General features: G+C 40.1%; 1 protein-coding gene across 1 annotated transcript; it reads left to right on the forward strand.

Moving 5' to 3' along the window:
• Positions 1–178: 178 nt before the first annotated feature.
• LOC100231317 (cysteine-rich venom protein kaouthin-2) lies at positions 179–10,195 on the forward strand (the record flags this gene model as incomplete). The annotated part of the gene is given in 10 exon segments (XM_041714973.2): positions 179–214; positions 216–281; positions 283–349; positions 3,315–3,376; positions 4,658–4,777; positions 5,260–5,347; positions 6,433–6,578; positions 7,314–7,408; positions 9,010–9,098; positions 9,788–10,195. Coding segments are annotated over 10 exon segments (780 nt in total), but the record flags the coding sequence as incomplete, so codon positions are not given.
• Between the last annotated feature and the right edge of the window lie 16,885 nt (positions 10,196–27,080).

Below are 27,080 nucleotides of genomic sequence, written 5' to 3' on the forward strand. Positions count from 1 at the left end.
ATGTGTCAATCATTAGCAGGGTGTGTTGTACCTGGCCTGCCCATTGACTGCAAATTTCAAATTTAAGATGTCATTTAAGAGTATTCCATCTATTCCAGTACAAGAAGTAAGAGGAAACTAAAATGGAAGACAAGCAAACAACCTTCTTTTTGGATGAATTTAAACTTGAAAAATATGCTGTTCTATCTGGTCACTACATGAATTTTGTAATACAAGGTGACGTTGAATCACCTTGTCCTATCAGGAAACAGGAGAGCTATAAATAACCCTCCAGTGAAGAATTCCAGCCATATTCCACAACTACCTGATCAAGGACAGAAGAAACTTCTGATCTTTGAGGAAACAAAAGGTAGGATTCGCCTTGATTCGTTGGCTTAAATTATTGTGATTTTTTTCATGTATTAAAATAGAACCTATCATCAGAAGACTTTTTGAAAAACTAGTCACAGAAGAGGACTTTATTCAGTGAAAAATAAGGATTAAATAGGGAATAGAGTAACAAGAGCTAAAACAAAAAGGTACAGAATATAGATGAACAGTTTAAAATACCAGAAAAGCCACCTGTATCAAGAGAGCAACATCTTTGTAAATTATATGTATGTAGGGAAAGGGACAGAGAGACAGTAAAACACATTGAATGGGATATATATTGAATGGGATCCCATTGAATGGGATATATATTCACCTTGGTAAGTTCTATTGGTTCATGTTTCCATCACCACCTATTTTCAGAGTGGGAAAATTACCACCCTGTTTAATTGACTCCTCTTCTGCAAATTGGCTGCTAAGTAGACATTGTGCAATAATGCTGCACAAGTGCAATAACAGAAACTTTATTCTATTTCAGGTCTTTTTCAAAGATAATAAAAAATAATTGAGTTTTTTTTTTTTTTGTAATGGCTATCCAATTGAATGAATAATTTAGGATACACCTTTTTAATTTTTATTTTAGAAGGAGAGATGGGAAAAACATATTCTCATGAGTTTGCCAAACTCATACAAACTAGGGATGCTAAAGCACCATCTTTCAGTGGCAGATCCTGGTATACAGATGGATTTGCAGGAAAGTCAGTAAGACTTGGCACATGTCCTGATTTATGTTTGATTGAGGGGGAGCAGGGGAGGGGGAGAGAGAGACTGATTTTAGGACCGGTGCCTAGAAATTAATGCAGAGCAATTAAATTTACATCTCATAAACTGTAAGCATTTGGTTGAAATCAGTGGGATTGCCAAAAGTATGTTAATATCTTGGAGTGGGAAACCCACTGGGTCTTAAAAAGCATTCCAATGGCATTTTGAAACTTGTATCATGTATTAACTTACCAATTATATTTAATTGTAAGTTAATTCATAGAAAATATTACAGTGAATGAATACTTTGCCCGTGTCTCTAAGTTAGCTTCTTCAGGTTGGTTTGCAAAATAGAAAGCTTCATAATTTCAGTGAAGAGTTTTTTCCTTTAATATGTTTTATGCACCAAAAGAGTTGCTTTCTACTTGCATCTCATCATGTTTTGTACTCAAAAGGCATATTTTTGATTGTAACTTGTGTACAGCTAAAATTAGCCCAAATTCTATGTACTTTCTAGTTATAAATTAAGTGAAAAGCATCTTTTTTCATTATATTGGGAGTATAACCTTTTGGTGTTAAACACCTAAGTCAGACAAAGTGCAAAGTTTTGTAACAGGTCTGAGAAATACACATTGAGAAGTTAATAAGAAAAAGATTCTGTGATTCTTAACCACTTCAAGGAGGAACAGGTGATGTCAAAATTAAAAGTAAGGGACATAAAGCAGTACTAAGAACAGGAGATCAATGACTTATTCTATTAAGTATCCATATGTTTTCCCCTGGATCAACTAGATCTTCCCTCAAATACAAGTGCTTGGAATAAGCCACCTTATTTTGAAGGCTGTTAGAGATAAATTGGACAGATGTGACCAGTCTTTCCAGTTTTTTGGTCTCTGAACTCCAGCTGCCCACAGTCACAGTCTGTGGGTTTTGCTGTTTAGCAGACCTGGAGCAGCATCCCTGCCTAAGGTTGGGCACTGTGGGTCACCCCCAGAGCAAGGTAAGAGGCTGGTGAAGAACTGGAACTTTGCTGTAACACCTGGAAAATAATAGTTTTGTCTTAACCACATGTTCTCCACAAGTACCAGTGCTCTCCAGAGCACTCTGTGTTTTATATAAACTGGTTGCCTCGAGGCAAAGGGGCTTTGCTGAATATGAAAGGATCAGCAAACCCTACTGGCCTCTCCCCAAGAATAATTTAAAACTAAAATCAGCAGCCCCTCAAAACCAAACAAGCTAAGCTAATAATATACCTCTGTGGTAACATGCCCATAAATTCCCTCGGAGTGGGAGGCTGGGAAAATTGCCAGAACAAGTAAATTCCACTCTAGTCACCTGCTTGCCTGCCAGAGGTAGGTGAGCAGAAACAAGCTAGATGTAATTCGTGTGACTGATTGCAGATACCTGAACTTTGCAGTGACCTCCTTGGTTGCTGGAGTGGTGTTTGAGCCTCCCAGGCAAGTGGAGTCTTGGAGTCCAGGGTCTGGTGTATTATTCTTCAATTAGAATCAGATATTTGTAGAATAACCTGAGTTGGATGGGACCCACAAGGATCATCAAAGTCCTACTCCTGGCCCTGCATAGGAAATATCAAGAATCACAGTGTTAAAGAGGGCTCTAATTTCTGTTGTAATTTCTTATTACTTGTAAGATAATCAAGAATAGTCTTAAAACAGATAAAAACAAAAAAAATCTTCCTGAATCAAGTCTTTCCCAGTTCTTCTCCTGCTCACATTCAAAATTTCATAGTGCTGGTCATCAGGCTTTGAACAGGTTTTGGATTTTGACTCCTATACCTGACTGTAAAGACCAGATGGACTCAGTCTCTAATTCCCCTTTCGACCAAAGCACTCCAGTCAGAGCAGGCAAAGGGGAGGAGGGGAATTTTCAGATTCACCTAGGCACAGGAACAGGCTGAGAGCAGCATCCCGTCCCATTCTGCAGTTTGAAAATGAGCAATAGGCTTCCTGCAGGAAGGGCAACAAAAATCCCTGTGAATACCTGTGGAAATATTACATCAGGGCTAGAGCAGGAAGTATGAGATGTAAAACGCAGTTGATTCATAGAAATTTGGAAATGAAGAGAGAGAATTAATTTTATTATTTTAGTTCTAAAAATGGATGGGCAGGGAGGGAGGATCTTGAGCAAAAGCCAGCAAACATGCAGGAGAAAGATGTATTTCGTATTCAGAGAAATGAAAGCTCCCCAAAAAGGAAATTAATTCCTTATTCTCACCTTTTCAGAGATGATTCTGTCAGTGGTGTTCCTGTGTCTCACAGCTGTGCTGCCTCCATCCACTGGACAGGTAGAATACATATCTCTTATTTGTAAAATTTGGGTGGGCTCTGAGGCACTTGTAGACCAACTGAATATAGCTTTCCTGTGCACACCAAATATATGCAGAAAGAGTCTGATGAGATATTTAGGATCTGGAAAGCATTTATCCTTGAAGTAATAGATATAGGATCTGGAAAACATTTATCCTTGAAGTCTGCTTCATTTCAAAGCAGTTGCCTGGTTCCACATTTGCACCAAAAAAAATCTAAAGATTCAGCATTACTTGTATTTTCCAGAAGTTTCCATACACAAATCCAATAATCTGGACCTCCGAAAGATCAAATACTTTTCCCATTAATTTCACACATGTTTACTTACCTCCCTTCCTTTCTCATCCTCCAGGTCCTGAGGTATTGCCTCTCCCTCTGCTCACAATCACATCCACTCAGCCCATATCCCTGATTTCCCTCCATCAGCCAAGTTAACACTCTGAATGCACACACAGAGTGGTTCCTCCCAACCCAAACTTAGTTTGAAATTTGCTACTTTTGCATCAGAAACACTGGACGTGATCAGTGGTTTGACTGCATTTCCCCTTAATTCTTCCGTTTCTCCTCTCAATGCTGCAGTCTAGACTAGCTGAGAATGGATGTAAAGAGGAGGCTGAGTTCCTCACATGACTATTTTTTAATTAGAGAACAAGTGAAATTTTATCAGTTATGACAGAATTGGAAGAAAATCTAAGGCATGAAAGGTATAAACATTTTCTGTTCAGGGGAATGTCCTTTTGAAATACCACAAGAGGCCTGGGATGATCCTTGTGATTAAACAACAGATTTCTTCAATAGAAAAACATTGATAGGGATGTTTAAAACAAGACAGAAGAGAAACACATCATAAACACAATTCATAAATTCTGATGATTTTTAGTTCCTCATTCCACAAAACCTCATTAGGAAATTATATTGGTAAATAAGACTGGTTCTGTTGCCTAAATGTACGAGTCTACAGGCACAGAGGCATTCCAGGATATCTCGGTCCTCCAGAGAGGGTTGGAAGATACAATACAGGAATCTGTGTTATTACTGCTAACCTCTACACTGTGGAACCACTGAAATGCTGCTCCATATGGAAGCACCCCTGGAGACACTTAGGAGACAAAGAGGACCACAGTCCTTCCTCCTCCACTGGGATTATCTCCTTGGTTGATAATAAAATCTTGGTAATTTAATATTTCCTACACAGAATGCAGGATTTAGTAACATTCAAACAAAAGAGAAATACAGCATTTTTTTTTTTTTCAATTTAGGAAACTGAAGCTCTCAGTGCTCTGTCAAGCAGCAGAGCAGAGCAGCAAAAGTTGATTGTTGACAGACATAATGCCCTCAGGAGAGGAGTAAAACCAACTGCCAGCAACATGATGAAGATGGTAAGTTTTTGTGCTGTAAATCTATTTTTAATGTGTAGTGGACTCTATGAGAGATACAGGACTATATGCAGGGTCGCATTATTTTATTTAGCCACAAATTCCTTCTCCAGACCTTTTCTAAGGATTGAGCACAGCCAGCACCAAGAGAAACATAAGGCTGGGCAGGTGGAAGAAAAAAACTGGAAAATTTAGTGGTGTATCAACAGTAATGTCTCTTGTGAAGTAAAATTAAAAGAAGAAAGATTCATAGCATAATTAATTTCTTTCTGATGCATTCTTCATCAGGCTTCACAGTTTCTATTCCCTTGGTGCACAGTAACTTTGCTCCTACCTCCCTCTCCCCTCAAAAAATAGGATGAAAAGGATTTTGCATTTGACTTTTTTCTTATTTAAATGTAATTTCTATATGTTGCTCCTTTATGAGGCGTATGTATGAGGGGTTATTCATGGGTATGTGACAGATATTTTCTTCTTTCGTTAAGGAATGGTGTCCTGCAGCCGCAGAGAATGCCCAAAACTGGGCCAATCAATGTACTTTAAGCCACAGTCCTCCTCATCTGAGGAGAACCAGTAAGTGAAGCACGAATGGAATTGAGCAACATCACAGGTTATTGTGGCCAGTTTGGGGTTTTGCTTGTTGCAGAGAAATAAGATGAAATTTTAATTCCATGTTGATTTTCTTTTTTTTTTTGTCATGGGACAAAGGGAAATTTCTAGGTAGAAATCTGCCCAGCAAGTGAGAAAAGTTCAATCCCGTTCTCATCCCAGTTTTACATAGGTATATCCCATTTCTACATTAGATGAAAAAAAAAATCATAGGGATGAAGCATATTGTTCTAAAATATCAATTTAAAACCCCCAAATCTAGAGGTCTAGAGCCACTTAAGTGCAAAAACCAGTTCACATGTGCTGGTTTGAAATGTCTTGGAAGAAAGGGGCAAAAGGCAAAGGTGTAAAATTTGCTGGTGGTACTAAGCATAGTTTCTCAGACCAGTCTTAGAGCTTTTAAATCCCCTGGCACATTGCAGCCTAAAACTGTCTTTGAGGTTCAGATTAACACTTCAGTCAGTCACTAGATATTGAATTTACAGCTCTACCATGTTAACAGCCCAGTATGCTGTTGACTGACTTCTGCCCATACCATATCTAAGATGCAGACAGTCCTGTCAATATTTTTTCCTAAAATCCTAATCCTCTGGTTTTTGCCAGGGTGCACATTGAGGACCAATGCAGTGGGGTTAAACCTGAATAAAAAGAGTAGATAAATGCAGTATAGACACCTTCTTTTGTGCAAGGAGTAAAATTTGGATTATTGGGATTTTCCCAAGATTACTGGGCTGTGACCTGGGTAATGATTATGTTGGCAACTTCCAAACAGCAAAATTACAGCCATGAACCTGTGTAGGTGTTCCTGCAGAATGTCTGCCAACAACCAACCACCAGCCAAACAGGGCGTGCTGCAAAGTGGCCAAGTGACACCTTCAGTATTTACAAAGGATGATGTCAGTCAGCTGGAAAAAAAACAACATCCCGCTGTTCTATTTAGGATGAGAATGTCTGTGGAAGTCATCCCAGTTTTTGCTGGTTTGTTTTGTTGGGTTTTTTGTCTCGTGTGTGGATTCTCTATGCATTTCTCAGCACCACTCTCTTTTCAGATGTACTATGTGGTGAAAATCTCTTCATGTCCTCTGCCCCATTCTCATGGTCAGATGTCCTTCAGGCCTGGTACAATGAGGAGAAGAATTTTGAATATGGAACTGGGGCAAAAACGAAAGGTGCAATGTTTGGCCATTACACTCAGGTAGATGTATTTTTTACATATATATATTTATATTTCAGGCTGAACAAATAAATGTTAGCTAAGCAAGTTTTACCTCTCATCTTTAAAGGAAATAAATATAAAGGAGACATGGGACTTATTCTAACAAAAAAAGATGAAAAAATTTAAAGGAAAATAATTAGAGTGAAAATAAGAGGTAAAGTAACAAAATTAAAATGAAAATAATAGTCTAAGTGTATGTAGGAGTAAAGAGTAAAGATACTGGTATTTCAAGACTTCAGGAAGCATCAACTTGTTTACCATCTGAGAATTACCCAGACACGGGAAAAACAGGGTTATTAAAGTATCAGCAAGGAAATATATACAGGTTTGTTGTAGTCAACAAAGTTCTTTTGACTCAGAAGAGCTGGACAACAGCTTATCCTAAACTTCTACAGTAACTGCACAAAACACAGGATACAAAATTTTACTACATCATTCCTACATTGACCGTTTCAATTGAATGAAGACAGAAATACAAAATCAAAGGTTTTATAAACATTTGTCTTGAATTATTATTGTTTTTATCCCCAATATTCTTTGGTTGAATAGGGGTGAAGGCAGATTTTCAATAAAATGGGGCTCATATTTTTAATACAAAGGATAAATAAAGTGACTTGACATTACTGCAAATATTTCTGTGTTGCATATTGTCTTTAAATTATTTTCAAATGTATATTTTTCATATTCCCATTATTTTTATTCTTATACCTACAGATGGTTTGGCACAATTCTTATAAAATTGGATGTGGTTTCGCTTTCTGCAACAACACTAAGTACAGTTACTTTTATGTCTGCCAGTACTGCCCCGCGTACGTATTGATTTTGATTTTGGTACTTATTACATTACCAAAATTAGCCAGGAGTTAGAGAAATTTGTATCAGGGCACATCACCAGCAGCTGAGAAACAGGTTTGAAGACTCTATTAGGAATATGAAAGGACAGAAATATACTCATCAAAAGAGTTGTCAAACAAGAAAAAGCATAAAATATATAAAAGGGACAATAATTTTGAGATAAAATGTTACTTGCCAAAAAATCCTAGCTTTCATAATAGTTAATTAGAAATATTTTGTACATTCTACTTGAAATGTTGGTTCAGAAAGGTATACCAATATGTACAGTACAGTGAAGACTATAATTAATAATAAAAAAACTTTAATGGGAATGTTAAGGTAAAGTGATGACTTCAAATAGTGCCTAAAATTAATTTCCACATTCACAATATCTTGTTGTGGGTTTACCTTGACTGACCACCAGTAGATCACTCAGCCTCTCTGACTCTTCTCAACAGGACGGAGCAGTTAAATAGTATGGCAAAAAGTTCACAGGTCAGGATGAGGTCAGGGGAGTTCACTCACCACTTACTGTCATGGGAAAAAGAGACTCAGTTTGGGAAAATTAACTTCATTTGTGACTAATCAAATCAGACTAGGATAATAAGAAGTAAAACCAAATCTAAAGCACCTTCTACCAGCCCCCACTTTCTTCCCAATCTCAGCTTGACTCCTGATTTTCTCTACCTCCTCCCCCTCAGCAGCACAACGGGATGGAGCTGGGCATTCTGGTCAGTTCATCTTGTGCCACTTCTGCCACTCCTTCCCCCATGCTCTTCCCCCACCCCATTGTGGAGTCCTTCTCACGGGAGAGAGTCCTCCATGAATTTCAGTGTGGGTCCTTCAGTTCCTCCTAAACTGCTCCAGCATGGATTCCTTCCATGCTTCCATTCCTTCAGGATTGGAATGTTGCAATGTGTGTCCCCCACAGGGTCACAAGTCCCGTCAGGAGCCTGACCCAGTGAGGGCTTCCCATGGGATCACAGCCTCCTTCAGGCATCCTCCTGCTCCAGTGTGGGTCCTCCACAGGTTGCAGGTGGATCTCTGTGTCTTCATGGACATCCATGGGCAGCAGGGGACACAGCTGCCTCTCCATGGGCTGCACTGGGGAATCTCAGTTCAAGTGCCTGGGGCACCTCCTGCCTCTCCTTCTGCACTGACCTGAGTGTCTGCAGAGTGATTTCACTCACACATTCTCACTCCTTTCTTCTGGTTGCTGTTACATGCAGAATTTAGTCTCCCTCAAATATGTTATCACAGAGCCACGATAACCATCACATGGGTCCAGCTTGGAGCTGGGCAACACTGGCCCTGTCTGGAACAAAGACAACCTCTGGTGTCTTCTCACAAAAGCCACCCCTGCAAATTCCTCCCCCTCTCTGCCCACTGCAGAAGCATTTCCAAATAAAGCCAGCAGACATGAAAAAAATTGACATATTACCAAGGACCAAGTGTAAATGTCCCAGTAAGTTACATAAGTAACTGAGTGTAAATCTAAACATCTTTACAGATTAGTTTTCCTCTCAGGTATGGTGCAGTGACTTCACAGCTGATGTTGGTAACATTGATGTTTCAGGGGAAACCTAATAAGTTCAATGAAGACACCCTACAAGGAAGGAAAGCCCTGTGGGGATTGCCCCAGTGCTTGTGAGGATGGATTATGCAGTAAGTTCCAAGTATTTTAATTGTGACCTGGTAAAGTTAATGCTTAACAAAAACTCCTAAACAGCAATTAATTTATTCAAACAGATTAAAAAAAAAATTGCTGAAATACTAGGCAAAGAGTACTATCAGAGAATTACATTTCACTATGCTGTCTGCTTTACCTAGGTGAGATAACACTTTTCCATGCCCAGGAGAGATAAATCTCATCCTTCAACCTAAGAAATTCTAGGGAAGGAGGGGACTTCTTTACCTTTTTTTTTTTGCTTCTTACATCCTTTAAACAGTGGTGGCAGATAAATGGAAGTAGCAACACATTTGATAAGAGCAAGCAGCAAACCTGAGTTTTTAGAATTCTAACAGGAAATAAAAGCATATGGGCTGAGTCTCACAATGCAAGATTTAATTAATATCTTCTGTTATTGAATTAACCAAATTCCCATCACAGGCTGTAGCATAAAGAAAGAAAGCTTTAAAATGCCTTTATGGATAAGTAAAAAATCTCCTTGAGAACAACACTTATTTTCTATGTGTGGTCAAATTAGTGGCTGGGATGCTGCTGGGGAGTAAATAGCAACAGAGAAGAAAACATTAGAGAGAAAATAATGTTGATGAAAAATTATTCTGAAAGAACATGATGCGAGTTTTCACTTCCCACTCGCAATTAATTTTGTGTTTCAAATCATTTTCAGCCAAGACTTGAAAGTTTGAAGATGCTTTTTTCCAACACTCCTGGCAAAGTGTCCAGGATGAGCCCAGAGCTTCATCAAGTCCACTGCTCTGCTCCTGTCAATGCAAAACTGAAATAAAATAACAAGCTCAACTTCTACCTTCCTGCATATCCATCTCCTTAATGAATTCTTCCACAAACACCAGTTCCATCCTGCCTCTCCAACATATGCAGAAGGACTGACTTCAGTACAGTGACTCACACAAGAAAAATCTGTAGCATGATGTACATATTCTATTTATATAATGGTCTAGATCATGGTAGAAATCTTAATTTAAATTTGTTGTTTGTTTGCCAGATATATTTAATTATTAGTGTTTCTCATCTTTCTTTTCCCAGAATGTTATCTAATAAACATTTGTGAAAGGTCTGTGTTTCCATATGTTTATTATGTTCTTAGCATAGATGGATAATGCTTGGTCATGTAACTACTTTTAAATTGATTGAAAATTTAAACTATTATTAACAGGACCAGCAGATAAACAGTATTGCTTGAAATATGTAATTCTTAAATGAAATTAGGAGAGCAGAGCAGTTTCCTGTAGATCTATTCTGGTTTAGAATCTGTTGCTGACATATGTTCTACTATAAAATGCTCAGTTGTGAAAAAACACAAAAAATACCCCCAAAAACCAAACCAAATGTAGTTAATTTAAATTAAGAATCCTATTTATAGTATAAGATTGCATTTAAATACAGGTGACCAAACCTACCTTGTAAAGAAAAATGACTGTCTGAGAAAAGGGCTTAATTCACAATAACAGATAGTCAAAAGGGGGAAGATCCCTGCATTTGGAAACTTTGTTTTTCCATAACAAGTAGACATGTGTTTCAATTTTTTTAATGACTGTATCAGTCATTAAATTACTCATTTTTCACTGACCAGTTCATCATAATTTTCATTCTTTCTTATTACCATGAAATAAAATTCTCTAAACTGCACCAAAGTTGTGACTTTATTAGCATTAGGTGTTGAAGCGAGCCTAAATATTTAACAGCATGAGCAGAATCAGGTTATGTGAGAAGATTTCCTAAGCAAAACCAGAAGTCAGGAAAGCAACCCTCCATCAGACTCCCTTTCAGAGAGAAATAACAATTAACATAAATAACCTGCAATCCCCACTCGGTGACCTTTGGGATACCGGTGCTTTTCTGTGCAGTTAACAATGGGGTTAAATATTATTTCAGTCTCACCTTACAAAGCTTGCACATTCCAGTCCCCTTTTAGTAAGGAAGCTGCTGTCATAATTAAGATTTCAAGTCTCAGAGCCCTTGGCACAGAATAATTTCATCACACATTTGACTCCTTCATTCCAGTGGCATTTCTTCTAGTGTGAAAGACAAGCATTAAGTTAAAAGTTCGATTTCACAACTCAAAGGTCTTATTATTTGGGTTGTTTGGTTGGTTTTTTTTTCCTCATTCATCTCCACCATTTTTCCCCTCCATGGCACACTGACCTCTCAGCTGGAGTCAGCTCTAAAAGCAAATAAAGCAATGCCAGGGCAGAGGTGTGAGTGCTGGAACATTACTTACTACACTCTGAAATAATTAGCACAGGTCCAAGTAAGAATTGCAATAGTTAATCCAGTGTTGCTATCAATAAGGAAGTGGGCAGAACCATTACCCTTACTCAAAAAATACTCCTTTACCATGAATAATGGGTCAGGAAATCAGAGAATCATTAAATCTGGAAAAGACCTCTAATAGAATTGAGTCCAAATATTTACCTGTCACTGCCAGGTCCACCACTAAACCATGTCCCTAAGAACTAAAATTGCATATTTCTTGAGTATTTCCAGGGATGGTGACTCCAACACTTCCCTGAGTAGCCTGTTCAATGCTTGACAACCCCTTCTGTGAAGAAATTTGTTGCCAATGTCCTACAATCTCTTTATAGGGAGTTGTAAAGAATGAGAAGGTCCCCCCTGAGCCTCCTTTTCTCCAGGCTGAGTCCCCCCAGCTCCCTCTGCTGCTCCTCATCAGACCTGGGCTCCAGACCCTTCCCCAGCTCCGTTCCTTTCTCTGGATTTGCTCCATCCCCTCAATGTCTTTTCTGTAGTGATTTCTGCAAGCGAAACCACAAGAACTCATTTCTTAGTCACTCCTAAGAGGAAAAAAGTAGTGTAATAAGGTAAAAATCAATCATCACACATCTGACCCAGGGCATAAAGGTCCATAAGCCTGATTTAGATCTCCAGAAAGATAATGAAACAAATTTTTTTCCTGTCATTTTGTAACCAGTAGCGTATTAAAAATCAGCATGGATCCTTCAGGAGCTGATCTTCCCAAAACAAACTCTCTTCAGTGAGTCACTCAGATGAGAAGACACTGTGATGGCTTAAGTAACAAACTTGAGAGGTGTGGTTCAGGTGAAAGTACTAAAACATGGCACATCCATGCAGCTGAACACACACATCTGTGGATGATCCTAAGCTGGGGAGGAGACAGAGACCTCTGACACCTCGGGGTCCTGGTGGATGACAAGATGTCCAGACCCAGGAGCAAGGACTGTGAGCAAGGACACCAAATGAGGCACATCTGGGGTGCTGTGTCCAGCTCTGGGCTCATTGGCAAAAGAGGGTCATGGAGCTCCTGGAGTGGGTCTAGTGCTGGGTGACAATGATGATGAAGAGACTGGAGCATCTCCCTGATGAGGAAAGGCTGAGGGAGCTGGGGCTGTTCAGCCTCCAGAGGAAGCACAGCTGAGAGGGACCCTCAGCCCTGGGTGTCCCTGTGAGCAGGGAAGGTCAGAGCAGGGCCCAGGCTCTGCTCTGGGACCCAGCAATGGCACCAGAGGAACGGGCAGGGACTGATCCCAGTGAGTTCCACCCAGACAGGAGGCAGAACTTTCCTGTGCAGTGACCGAGCACTGAACACATTGCCCAGAGAGGGAGTGGAGTCTGTCTCCAGAAATGTCTAGAAACATGTGCTCTAAAACCACTACTTTGTGTGAGGCCCAGCTATTGATGTTTTTAGGGCATGAGAAATACTTAGTGACTGACTATGATACCAAAGGGTCCTGTTGCAATCAGGGCTGGTAAAAGACTTAACAGCCATTATAATATACACTTCCTAAGTGTATATTGGAAGGCAGTTTGCCTTGTCCCTTATAGCTTCTGTCAGCACTGAGATCCCCACAGCAGAGCAGGCTTTCCTCCTAGCACATCCTGTTCCTGCTTCCTTCCACCTTTCAAGGAGAAACCCTTGATACCCTGCCTACCTTTAGCAAGGATCCAGAGCAAACAAGAAGATTCCATGGGAAGGCTTGTGGAAAGGGATTATTCCCTATTCCTCCTTCTCACCTGCTCCTGAGGGAGCTCCTTGCAGAGAGCTGGCTGCTCTGGGAGAGGGCCTGAATTACATCCCTCCATGTGATGGACCTCCGGGTTCATTGTGGAAAAGTACACACGATAGGATAGGATAGGATAGGATAGGATAGGATAGGATAGGATAGGATAGGATAGGATAGGATAGGATAGGATAGGATAAATTCAGTTAAAGAGGACGTACCTGGTGCAACTTCCTGACCAAAGATTAGTTTGGAATAACTTCTTCTCTAAGTGCAAGAATTATCTTACTCGTGCAGTGTTTTAAGAGGAACGTGGTGATGGGGACAGTTCAGCCAAGGCAGTGTCCTGTCTCTTGCCATTACAAAGAGAATGTCCCTTAATGGCAGTTGGAAAAATCTCGTGGCAGGCAGAACTGAATTTCTTCTTTCTCTAGATTTGATGTCCTTTATAATGACCTTAAAAAAAAAATGGGACTGTTGCACTTGAAATATTAATCATCTGAGCAGAAAGGTGCTGCCTTTTCTACTTGTATGGAGATAATCCTTATTGATTTTATCTGCAACATTTAGCCACAGATAAGCTTTTTAGATAAGTGTTATACAATGAAGAAATGAACATTGTACTAACTCTAACTGGGCCATTTTCAGATTGATTTACTGACTTTATATCACTGTCCATCTGCTCTGCTGTATAAGATTGCTGAACAGGTAAGAAAGATAAAATTTAAAGAAAACAGAAATAATCTATAGATAGTTTTATATGTTTTATCATTATTATTTTATCATTTTGTAGCTGGAAAAGAAAACATCAGGTTTCTCAGGAGATGCATGTTGAGATCACAGAGAGGCCTGAGAACATCTGTGTCCCAGCTGATACAAGAAATGCTCCAGAACCTGATATTTTGCACCCTGAAATCCATCTGTGGCACCCACAATCCTCTGTTTGGTACCCGGGCTTGTGACTTACACAGGAGGGAAGTGTCTCCAGATTAGATGCTAATTGCAACAAATGACTGAGCAAGAAGTGACCTATTTAAATTTAATAAGAATGAAAGTTTTAATCCTCCTCCTCCCTCCATGCTGGGGTATACACAAGGGTTCAAGATTTCCCTAGGCATGGCAGAGTGCTATCAGAGGCAGTTAGGACCACACATTTGGATTTAAGTAGCTGTATTGCTCCCTGAGATGTCTGTAGGGATCCTTTAATCTCAGTCTCAGCCTGTCCACAAACCAGCACTCACTGTAATATGTTAATAAAAACCCTCTTACTTTCTCAGCTTCAAGTGTCAGACACTGCTTGTTTATTACTCTGCCTATAATAAATTTAGCCACAGTTTTCTGGGATTATCATTTAGTATCAAAAAATTGCTCTCAATTTTCCCATAAGTTTTGCTGTTAAAGCTCACTTTAGAAGTGAAGTTACCTGAGGTGGGTTACACAGGTTGGAAGAGGACGAGCATCACCAGTGCCACCACTACATTTCCTCCTTACTGAACTAATCTCACTTCCTAATCTGGCAGAAAATTATCTGGTACTGAGACCGCCAGCCACAGAAGGAAATAATTCAGGACAATTCAGAACAAGAGGAAATGTTTTCAAGTTGTGCCAGGGTAGGTTTAGATTAGATACTGGGAAAAAATTATTGACTAAAAGACTGGTCAGGCATTGGAACAGACTGCCCAGGGAAATTATGAAATCACAAAAAATGTGAAGATGTGATGCTTAGGGCCATGGTTTGGTGGTGAACATAGAGCTCCCAGAATCAGGTGCAGCCTCAGGATGAGAGACTGACCTTGAGTCCTTGGTCACGCAAGACTCACACCATTACCACCAGTACTAAGAAGATGCTGCCTTTCCCTAATCCACCCCTTTTCTCCCTCCTCACCAAATCCATATCTGGTTGTGAAAAGCAACCAGGGCAGTTTTAGCTATCTTCAAGAAGAGTATCATTGTGCCTGATTAACTGTTGCTGACATAAACCAGGACACTAACCCAGCAGAAAAATATTCCTCTGGTTATTTTCTCTTAGAGCGGGTAGCTGCTGTCCTCTAATCACAGCATCAAAGCTAAAAGCAGGACCTGGATGTGCTTGACTTTCCTGTACGGTGTAGCTGCTGGAAATAAACACCCACATTCACACAAAGACACAACACTTCCTGAGATACAGGGAGCAGCTAAACAACATTGTGTTTCTAGTTTAAACGTGCCTTAAGATCTGCAGCTGCAATGCTCAAACAAAATAGAAAACAGGTTAAAGGAAGTACTCATTAGATGAAGCCCCTCTACAGAGTTACTGCTAAGATTTCAGTGCCAGGGGAATATATTGCAGGGTCTGTCTGTGTTTATCTCCCAGCTTATCAGAGGAGAGTGTCAAAGGAAACCATAAGTAAAAGATAAGCTAGTTTGAGACTGACAAGACCATGTTGTCTAGGTTGCCTGAACAGCGACACAGCAACGTGTTAACCAGCATCGTTAGCAAAATCAGGGATGGAAATTGCACCTCTGATGGCACTTGTGAGGAGCAGACACCATCTAATGAGTGCCATGGGTCTCTGGTTAGTGCTGTGTACTGCTGGCTACATTTGTGAAACAAGGTGGAGATAAAAGATAAGGAATAATAAAGTGGGATGTCATTAATCGGGTGTCTACAGAAGGAGAGTATCAGTAGATAGCATTTAATAATGCATCGCCCCAAGCAGCTCTGCGTCTGAGCCTGATCTTATCCTCTGCATAAAGCATCTCCCCTGAGCCCCTGCTGCCTTTGTTCACTTCATGAACTGCAGCATCAGACCTGCTTTGCTGGCAGTGGGTGGGAGCAAGAGGCTCATCCTGCCAGGAGGTGATACACAATGCATAGGATGCCTTTCTGCACAATTTAAGGAAATAGCAGCAAATAACAAGGCCATTTAGGCTAAACCATAACTGCCAGCTAGCCCATCCATTATCAGTTAACAAGAATGAAACAAGATTGTGCAGGTTGAGCACTGAAGGCTCTGCTTAGCCAAGATGGACCACACAGCTGCTGGGTTCAACCAAAGCAAATGAGTTTGCCCGTGAAAACTCAGAAATATCAATATGCATTAGTGTCTTCACCCAGTTCTGGGGAAGCAGAAGGCAAGTTTCAAAGACAAAACAGCAATTTTTCAGCATGCCTGAATATTTCACATATATGGAACACATATGGTCTGTGCACTGTTGTCCCTCCTCATGACCAGGAAACACATCAACAACTGTGGCGCACTCTGAAAACCACCCCAAGATCCAGGCAGGAACAGGAGATGTGTGTGCACACGTGTGCATGTGTGCATGAGGGAGCTGTGAGTAGCTAAGCAGCTGAAGAAGTGGAGAGGTGTGATTTTGCCTGGCTTCTCACAGAGGAAACATAGCCCATTTTAATCATTCCTACACACCCTGTGCAGACACCATCCAACAGGCTCCAAAGGGAACACACTGACGAGATGAATCATGTGTCCATTGCACTCTAACACCTTCCCTGTGCATTTCAGAGGATATCTACACACTGTGGGTACATCACTGATAGCATTCTACAGCAGGACAATTAAATGCTTTCTCTGTAGCATGACCTGAATAGATTCTTAATTTCATGCCTTTTAAAATAGATTTTTCTCTGAAACCTTTCCATCCATTCTTTTTTCTTCATGTTTGTGTGTAGTGACAGGTTACACAGAGTCAGAACACAGGTCTGATCACTGAAAAGGTTTTCTGTGCCTTTATAATCTTAGTCCTTGACTAATTTTGGCTTAGACCAAATAGCATTACCTTCTAGAAAAACCTTGGTATGTTTAACAGGTTAATAATGCCAAGGGCTCTTTAGCACCTTGGAAGACATGGTTCAAGAAGCAGAGTTCAGCTCTCCTGACCAGAGCCAAACCAGTGGCCTTAAGACCCAAAAAGTTATCACAGACAAATTGTACTATCCATACTATTACATCTCCCCCAAGCAATTGTTTTCCGCAACCTTACCTAGAAAGAGATACAGAACAGTGAATGACTTGACTCATGTAATGCTTATTTTAAAAATTCTTGGTGATGTCAAGGCAGTGATTTGCCTTATCTGCTCATCCAGCTTGTTTCAGGCTTCTGCTCTAAGCAGGAAAGGTGAAATACAGACCTGAAGAACCTCTATTACCTCTAAAGGCAGCATAAGAAGAATGGCTTTGAAGTAGAGCCCTGGTGAGACAAATACCACCCTAGCAGTCTGGATTATGCTCTGGCAGGGACAGAAAATGCTCTGGCATTTTTCTCACCCTCTGCAGGTTCAAGAGACCTGTAGCTATATGAGGTTGATTTTGATGACAGCAGGCCTGGCCGGGGTGGAGCTGGAAGGTTAGGGGTCTTCAGAGAAAAAAGGTTCTCAAAAGCCAGGAAGTGAATAGTGGGATTCAGTCAGTTAAGCATTGAGACATTTTCTGCAGTGGGTCAAAAGAAGTTTAAGAAGTATTTAAGATAAGTAGTCATGAAACAGAAACACTGCAGAGAATTGAAGTGACTGGTTCCATTACCTGAACCAGTTTCCCCACATTCAAATCCTGAAGGCACAGAGGTTATCTGCTACACCACATATTCATAAGAGATCCATATTCTTGATCTCTGATTATATTAGGAATGATGGATTTGGCCAGAGAAGGCAGCGACTGATGAATTTACTGGAGCATAGGGGAGAGGAGTCACCACATAACCAGGCAGCCAAAGTCACCTTTATACAGCCATAGAATGCAGAGCTATAATCAACTGGAGGGAAAAAATACTGTGGCAGACAAAAATCATGCCAAAGGCATTCGTAGGAAAAATACAAGTGAGAAGGAAGGATTGAAAAAATGGCAGATGCTTAGACCTGTGTTAGCTCAGCCTGGCTCTCCTCTGAGTTTGCTCAGCCTGGCCCTGTCCTGAGTTGTCTCGTGTGGGTTCAGTTTAACAGAGATGGTTCCTTGGAGCAGAGCTGAGTGTGACAGTCTGATTTCAGGCTGTTCCTCTTCTCTGACTTAAGAGGAAGGGAAAAGTATTTACCTGATCAGTTTATGAGTAGCTGTGAGAATCTGTCACCTTTAGGTGTCAGAACTTCTAAACTGCTCAATGCATCGGAATCCCAATCTCTGTTTACCCAGTTCATCTATATTTTGGTCAAATTTCCAGAAAGTCTTATTTCCTCCTTAAACCACTTTTTCCAACTATTGCAGTAACTAAAGAATGAACTTGATTTAATACATCTTTAGGAAGTAATTCAGACTTGAGAGAGCCTATTCAGAAATTTGGGTTACCTTTGTATGTATAAATAAAACAAACTACTAAATTTCTGAAACATTTTATTCAGAGCCTTGGCTTTTTTTATTTTTATCTCCACAAAATCATGCTTTCTCTTCCTTCATCAGAAAGAAAGAGATTTCTCTTCTTTCATCAAAAAACAAAGTGCCTGGATTTTCTTCATTCAAGTATATTACCGTAATTACTGAAAAGCATTCTAAGTTATAAAAGCTTAAAAAGGGTCAAAAAGCCCTGTAATATATTATAGGGATATATATGTATACATAGGGATATATATGTTTATATGATAGGGACATATATGTAGAGGTGTACATACAATATATATCCCTGACAGCGACACAGTTCAGCTAATCCAACAGATTCTTCATTTTTTACAGATTTGACTGCAGATAGTTGTTTTGCATTGTATTTTGATGTGAACTCCTGAGTACCAAAACTACACAATCAACCCAAGCTGCACCAACTGTGGAAGTGATTTGATTTTTATAACAGTGTGTATTTTTATGAATGAAGATAAAACCACAGGACTGTGTATGGGATGGAGTATTCCATGGAAAATACTGAAATCTGATACCAGCTCTGGTGACACTCGTGGCCTTGTTGCTCCTCAGGAGGAAGACAAAGATCCCTTAATTAAACTGGGCCATATTAAACACTGTGTATGAACTGGTTATTTATTTTGTGTGCATCAGCCTCACACACACGGGGTTCTGAAGCCTGGCTGTGACCCATCAGGTGGCAGTGGAGGGTGCCAGATGATGGACAGTGCTGGTCATTCTGCTCCTGCATTTTTCCCTTGCCCTGTCACAGCTGGAATTGTACTGCACACACAAAACTGCTCAGTTTTGTTCCCAAACTTGCCTTCATTGAAAATATAGGAGTGCCCTCTGGTGGAAAACTGAGCAGTCGAAGCTCCGGTGTCACTAAGAATAAGCATTTTTCCTCAAATGAAAATACTAATTTCTTTCTGGTACACCAAAGGTTTTAGTTACATCACTGAATATTTCAAGGCCAGATTCATCATTTTGTGCTTTGTCATTCTGCAAGGAAGACTTCAGAGCTCTGAGGCTCCAGGTGTTCTAACCAGGAGCAGTGGTTTGGTGAAAATATCAGAGGAATGGTTTGGGTTGGAAGGGACTTGAAAGATCACCTGGTTCCAATCCCCTGCCAGAGAAATTAGGTACTGTTGAGATTTGTGTATTAGTTGCTCAATGATTTAAAAAGGAAAACATCAACATTTAAATGTAAAAAAGAAAAAAATAGTTTTAAAAGCCATGAAATTGGATTAGGAGCTAATTTGGCATCCCCAGGTTTTTTTGTGAGCTATCAGACCCATCTGTGTCCACAGAGCTGGTGGAAATTAGGACCACAGCAGTGCTGAAAAAAAGAGGGAGAGAAAGAGAATAAAGGGGAAGGGGGAGGAAAGGAAAGGAAAGGAAAGGAAAGGAAAGGAAAGGAAAGGAAAGGAAAGGAAAGGAAAGGAAAGGAAAGGAAAGGAAAGGAAAGGAAAGGAAAGGAAAGGAAAGGAAAGGAAAGGAAAGGAAAGGAAAGGAAAGGAAAGGAAAGGAAAGGAAAGGAAAGGAAAGGAAAGGAAAGGAAAGGAAAGGAAAGGAAAGGAAAGGAAAGGAAAGGAAAGGAAAGGAAAGGAAAGGAAAGGAAAGGAAAGGAAAGGAAAGGAAAGGAAAGGAAAGGAAAGGAAAGGAAAGGAAAGGAAAGGAAAGGAAAGGAAAGGAAAGGAAAGGAAAGGAAAGGAAAGGAAAGGAAAGGAAAGGAAAGGAAAGGAAAGGAAAGGAAAGGAAAGGAAAGGAAAGGAAAGGAAAGGAAAGGAAAGGAAAGGAAAGGAAAGGAAAGGAAAGGAAAGGAAAGGAAAGGAAAGGAAAGGAAAGGAAAGGAAAGGAAAGGAAAGGAAAGGAAAGGAAAGGGGAGAGGAAAGGAAAGGGGAGAGGAAAGGGGAGAGGAAAGGGGAGAGGAAAGGGGAGAGGAAAGGGGAGAGGAAAGGGGAGAGGAAAGGGGAGAGGAAAGGGGAGAGGAAAGGGGAGAGGAAAGGGGAGAGGAAAGGGGAGAGGAAAGGGGAGAGGAAAGGGGAGAGGAAAGGGGAGAGGAAAGGGGAGAGGAAAGGGGAGAGGAAAGGGGAGAGGAAAGGGGAGAGGAAAGGGGAGAGGAAAGGGGAGAGGAAAGGGGAGAGGAAAGGAAAAAGGAGAGGAGAAAAGGAGTAGTAATTTGCTAAAAAATTCAGGCTCTCAGATGATGACGTTCTTTTAAGGTAAATATACATTAACTTGATTATTTGATAACCTGAACACAGCTTGTGTTTTGTTGCTTGGCACTAAAAGTATCCTTGGAGCAGATGAAAAAATGTCCTACTTGTGCAATATGGAATATTAAAGAAAAATTACTTTGGCAAATGGCAAGTTTCCTGGTAAACACTCTCTGGCTCTGTGGGAGTGGTACTTCACTGACCCAAAGTGTTTGCTTTCCACAGAGCAAAGGACCAGCAAGAAAAAGGTCTGTGAGACTAAAATCTGCAGGTCTGTCATATGACAATATCACAATGTAAAAACTTTTTTTATATTTATCTTCTAAAGCCACACAGACATGGAGATAATCTAAACAGTGAAATTTAAAGCCCTTTTTCTACACAGGGAAATGAAATAAATGTCCATGTAAATGTTTTTCACTACAATAGAACATGGGATGACAGAGGGGGAGTCAAGGCTGATGAAATTTTCATCCAGTACTTAAAGAAGTAATTGAATAAATCTTGGAACCGTGATCAAGGTTCAAGGCAATGTTGGATGAGGCTCTAAGCACCCTGTTCTAGCTGGTCTCATCCCTGCCTATTGGAACTACATGATCATTAAGGTCCCTTGCAATTGTGAGATTCTGTGATTTTAACATCCGCTGCATGAAGAAAATCATCACACAAAAGTCATTAGAGAATTGGGATGATGGATGTGGAACTTCTGCCCAGAAAGGGAACTAAAGGAGCATTTCAGTTACTGACCTCATCTAATCCAGGGAAAAACTGTGAATCAAATTATTGAAAAAACAATGCATAAATCCGTGGAAGCTATGCTGATGGCAAAACACATCTAATATTTAAAACTTCCATTAAGCAAGCCTGTGAGATGAAAAGGCCTCATGGTAGCAAAGTCCTTAAAAGGGAACTTTTACATTTCTCTTTACATACCCAAAGCAGAAATGTGGAATTGTTACTCTGCTGCTCTAGTATGCAAACTGCTGGCACAAAAAGATAAGAACCTTCCTGTGTTTAGCTGAAAGAATCAAGGCTAAAATAGAATAATTACGTCAAGTGGCTGGGTATGGTAAATACAATAAATATGATGTGGAAAATGGCAGAGCAGGTTTGGGTTGCAGCGACTCTCACATTTCCTGTGTCAGAAATGCCATATATGGACAAGACTGCCACCTTCCACTGTCCCAGCTTGCTCCAGCCCCATCCAACCTGGCCTTGGACACTTCCAGGGATTGGGCAGCCACAGCTTCTCAGGACAACTTGTGCCAGGGCCTCACCACCCTCTGATTAAAGAATTTCTTCCTCACATTGAATCTAACCCTGCCCTCAGTCAGTTTGGAGTCATCACCCCTTGTCCTGTCATTCCATGCCCTTGCCAAAAGTCCCTCTCCAGCTCACTTGTTGCTCCTTTAGGTGCTGAAAGGTCTAAGGTCTCCCTGGAGCCTTCTGTTTTCCAGAGTGAAAATTCCAACTCTCTCAGCCTTTCATATTCCCCAAAGCATTTAGTTCATTTGAGTCTGCAACTTCTTGACATTGCCTAGGGTATCCTGCCAGGGCTCCAGATAAAATCTGGAAAGGCACAAGTCTTCCACATGCACTTGCAACATCCTTAGCACTGAAAAGGTGTCTTGGTTTATATGAGATGGTGCCAAGTGTCTCTTTATGGGCTGCTACATTGAAATTTAGGTCTTCACCTACCTAGAAGATCTCCCTCCTTCTGGTGGGAGAACTTACTTAGCTGTAAATAGAAAATGTAGAAGAAATCTATATTTCAGGTTGTCACCACAGGCCCCCAGCCAGGTAATAATTAGTATTGACTCCGTGCTTCTCAGAAGACTGATCAATCACTTTATTATACTATACTTATCAAGAAACCCATCATCCTTACAGACAGTCACAATGGACCCAATTGGTTCTTGAATCCAAACACCATCACCACTGGCCAATTAAGAACCCACCCGTTGGTAAACAAATCTCCATAACACATTCCACATGTGCACAACAACAGGTGCAACAAGTGGAGATAAGAATTGTTTATAATTCCCTTCTCTGATCTTCCTACAGCCTTCCCCAGGACAATGCCTGGCAAAGTTGTGTGTTGCTCTCTGTGGTCAGAGAGCTGCTGCCACATCAGGTACCCTCTTTTAGTTAGACAACTGTATAATTCAAGTGTATTTTATGACTTACTTCAAAAGAATTTGTTCATTGATTCATAAAGTACAGCACTGTATTTGTTTTTCCCTGACTTAACCATAGAAAAGCACTAACATAAGCATGCATAGTGAGCTATCATTGATACTCATGTGAACAGCTGGATACTTCCCAAAAGCAGAAAGCTGTAAAAGTTGTGTATCAGTTTCAATGAGGAAATATTTTTTCCTTAGCAATCATTTTCTGCCAGTCATTACAGAACAGTGTTTTCTAGGTTCATCTTTCTGGACTGTGTGTACATTTTCTATCATTATCACATCATATCACATCTCTCTAAAGGGAAAAATTTTGCAGGATGCAGAAGCCAGGAATCTGTGTCTGCCTTTGCAACACTTTTCTCAGGGTCTTCCCCAGCAAATAAATGCCCCCCCTTCCCTTCCTCCCCATCCAGCAGCTCTATGGCTCCTGGAAGTCAGGCTGTGGAAAGGCTCAGCTTCAGCAAAGTGTGTGGAAAGCCCCTCAGTCAAGATATGCTTTGAGCAGGTATTTAAAATATCCTCTGGTTATGTTGCTTCTATTCATCTTCTATCAAGTAATTTCCAGCTTCAGACTGTAAAAAAGGTGAGAAGTCACTCCACAAAGAAGCTTGGCTGTGGCCAAATGCAGTTGGTTCAGGAATTATTACGAGTCAAAATGCATTTAATCAGCAATGTAATTTCCAAATGACAGTTCAAGTTAGGATTTTAAGTGGCGTTTCTATAAAAACCTCTTTTCACAGCTCCAAATATTTTTCATTTACTTACTGTAACCAGTCCAATAGAATGTTCTGTGTGAGACTCACTGACTTGGAAGTCAGGTTTTCCTGTTTTCTATGTTAACATTAATTTTTGTTGCAACAGGTTCAAGATACTTTTAACCAACTGGAAACCATTACAAGAAGATCAACCTTCTTTCTGCACCCTCTATAACAACTCTGGTTTACTTTTATGCCAAATGCATGAAAAGATTAAAGTGCTCTTATATAAAAGCATTTAAGGAATATAAGCATTTTAAGGAATCAATTTCACACCCATACTTTTAAAATTATTTTGCAGTAATAGGTCCCACATTGTCACTACTTCTAAATTACAGAAAATCTTTTCCCAGCAAATACATGTAGCAAACAAAAGGGTGTGCATGAAAAACTTCAATTTGTGTAGCCTGTATTTCTCAGACAACTGTCTGAAGTTATTAACCATGTAAATTGAACATACAACCTGTTTTATCCATGAGTAATAAACAAAGGCCTCCAGGTGATCATTTCATTTGAGATATCTGTGATAGTTTGAGTCTGCATTGCTTTGTGTCTTTCACTACTAGAGAGAAAGGGGTGTATTCTCACTTCCTTTAAATAACAATAAAAATTAATAAATCACCTATATCAAAATTCAGTTTGAATTCTAAGAAAAGTCATTATAGTTTGTTTGCTCTGTTTCCTGTTGGCCAGATTTAGTTCAAATAAGGGATTTGTTCCAGAGGATCAGCTGGGCTTTGGTTTAGTTACACCTGACTCTCACAGAGAAAGAAAAAAAAATTGTGTTGTTCTAATGTTTTCTACACAGAATTCTCTGTTCACTTTCTGTGTATCCTTCCACACTGTTGTTATAATTCATTTACAACAGGCATTGGTTTATTTGGTTTATGGGAGAAATATGATTGAAGGGATGAAGCTCATCTCTCTCATTGACCTGTATCTGATATTTTCTCTTATTCTAATGTAACATTTAAATATATTAGATATGTTTCTTCCCATAGGTGACTCGAGAGGTGTATTTTAACTACTTGCAAGAAAAAGTTGAGCTGAAATGCAAGTGCTTTCACTATTGGGTTGTCCCAGGAGATGGAATGAGTTTTACCCCAGATTTTTTTTCTGGAGTCAGATTCCTGATGTGCCATAGCAGAGATTTACAAAATGTTTCCAATGACTTATTATGTCTAAAGTGAAGCTGAATTAAAAATCTCTATATGCTTAAAAATGACAATTATGCACTTTACAGTGCTCAGCGTTGCCACGTTTCAGCAAAGATTGAAAAGAGCATGAACACAGGCACATATTGAACTTTGATATGAGAAGTATATGATTGTTCTGATGGAAACGTTTGCTAATCCATTTTGGGCTTATTGAAAATGACTTTCACACACATGCACAAAATCCCTCCTGCAATTTTGTATGTTAGACTTTAAAAGCTCTCTGGAATAATAGTACTATGAAAGAATGATATTCATCACCTGAGGAAGCCATGAAATCTCCTTGTTGCAAACTTTCTAGAAACATACAGAAAAACATCTCTAAGGAGCAGCCTATTTTTTACAGATCACTTTCTGGGAACACAAGAGAAGGAATAGGCCTCTAAAAGTTTCTGAATAAAATTTTTATTATTCCATTATACTGTGCTTATGTACGGTTACTCTGACAGCAACTTTTTGATTGATTGACTCTGTTGCTTCTCTCTAATAATAATAATAATCTGGAGTGGAAGGTGAACTGGGTTGTGTGGAAGAAATCAGTACTGTACCTTTTTGCTAAACACAGGTCTGCAAGGTGTTCTGACAGCCAAGAAAAAAGATTTGTGCAATGTTAAGAACCACTCAGAACTGCATGGATTTTAATTTGAAGTGCTATTTTTACTGTCATTTTCGTAAGTGGAAATAAAGGATTGAAGAAACTGGATTTTTGTCTTCATTGTTAAAGATAAATCAGATTTCTGCAGTTCAGGTTTACACAAGGCCTGGAGGAGAACTTCCACAGTCAAATCACTCAAGCTGATCTTTTTTAAATAACGTTCCATAGATTTATCTTTAATAATATACATATGTTTGTAGAACCCCATAAATACTTAATTTATTTTTTAATTAAATTACCCCACCCCTTCAGGTAATCCACATAAGGAAGTGGGAATTGCTATTCTAAATTGTTCTTTGTACCATGGTCCCGGATGCCAGTTTTATTAATCTTTTCTTTCTTCCCAATTATTTCACCCACAGACCAAGAATTGTAGCATATCTGACAGTCATCCTTTAGAGAACAAATTGTTTTCACTATTCAAACAGGTGGGGCATGCTTTAAAGAAATACTTGTAGTAGCATAATTTCATTTTAATAGTTCAAATAAAGCTTGGGTGACTGGAGTGAATGAATGAAAATTGTTGAGTAAGGTGGATGGGGTAAAAGAATGGAAGTATCTCCCAGGACATTGGGAATCTGGAGCTGCTGGACTGCCTCCCCTCACAGTCAATAGAAATGCAGTCAATAACTATGGGAGGTGTCTCATGAGGCTTTCTGATGGTGATAACCCTGGTCTCATCAAAATTGTCACAAGCACTTCAGATAAAAAAGTAACTGTGCCCTTATCTCAGAGCATGGAAGGATACGGGAGACCTTATCAGAGGCAACTTCCCGTGAGTGCTGCCCACTATACAAAGAAAGAACAAAGGCAGCTGTGTTTCCCAACACAGGGGTTATAATACAGTATTAGAATTCTGGCAACAGCAGGCAGCTGCAGGAATTCTGCAGAAATCTGGAAACAGTGAGGCAATATTGACTTGCAGCATGGGCAGCAACCTGTGCCCAGTGTAGTGAAAAGGGTGCTCAGTGTGCAACACACCACAGCAAAGGCAAGGATGAGGAAGGGAACAAAGAAAGGAATAAGGAGATGTGCAGGTGCTTTATGCCTTCTAATACAAACAGACTGCATGGAAGGAAGCAAGAAAGGTTGTGTTTGAACTGAGAGGATCTGTAAAAGCTGCTTTTGTGATATTTTACCTTAGAGTGGAAACAAAGGTTCGGCAAGAAGGAAGGATGAGCAGAGTGATGCCAGGTTGGATAGGGCTTGGAGCAACCTGGAATAGTGGAAGGTGTCCCTGCTCAGGGCAGGGGGTTGGAACTTGGAGATCTTTAAGGTCTTTTCAATCCTGACAATTTCATGCTGCCCTAGAGCAGAGCACATGCCACACATCTCTCCAGACTGAAGACATGAAACATCTGCAGCCAGTCTTGAGCAACATCTAGGGTGAGTTATGTGTACAATAATCACAGAATCACAGAGTGGTTTGGGTTGGAAGGGACCTTAAAGATCACCTTGTGTTTGGGCAGAGACACCTTCCACTAGACCAGATTACTCAGAGCCCCATCCAACCTTGTCTTGAACATTTCCAGGAACAGGGCAGCCACAGCTTCTCTGGGCCACCTCTTGCAGTGTCTCATTACACTCATAGTCCAGAATTTCTTCCTAATAT

The sequence above is a fragment of the Taeniopygia guttata genome, chromosome 3 (genome assembly GCF_048771995.1).
Source record: "Taeniopygia guttata chromosome 3, bTaeGut7.mat, whole genome shotgun sequence".
In the NCBI taxonomy this organism is placed as follows: domain Eukaryota; kingdom Metazoa; phylum Chordata; class Aves; order Passeriformes; family Estrildidae; genus Taeniopygia; species Taeniopygia guttata.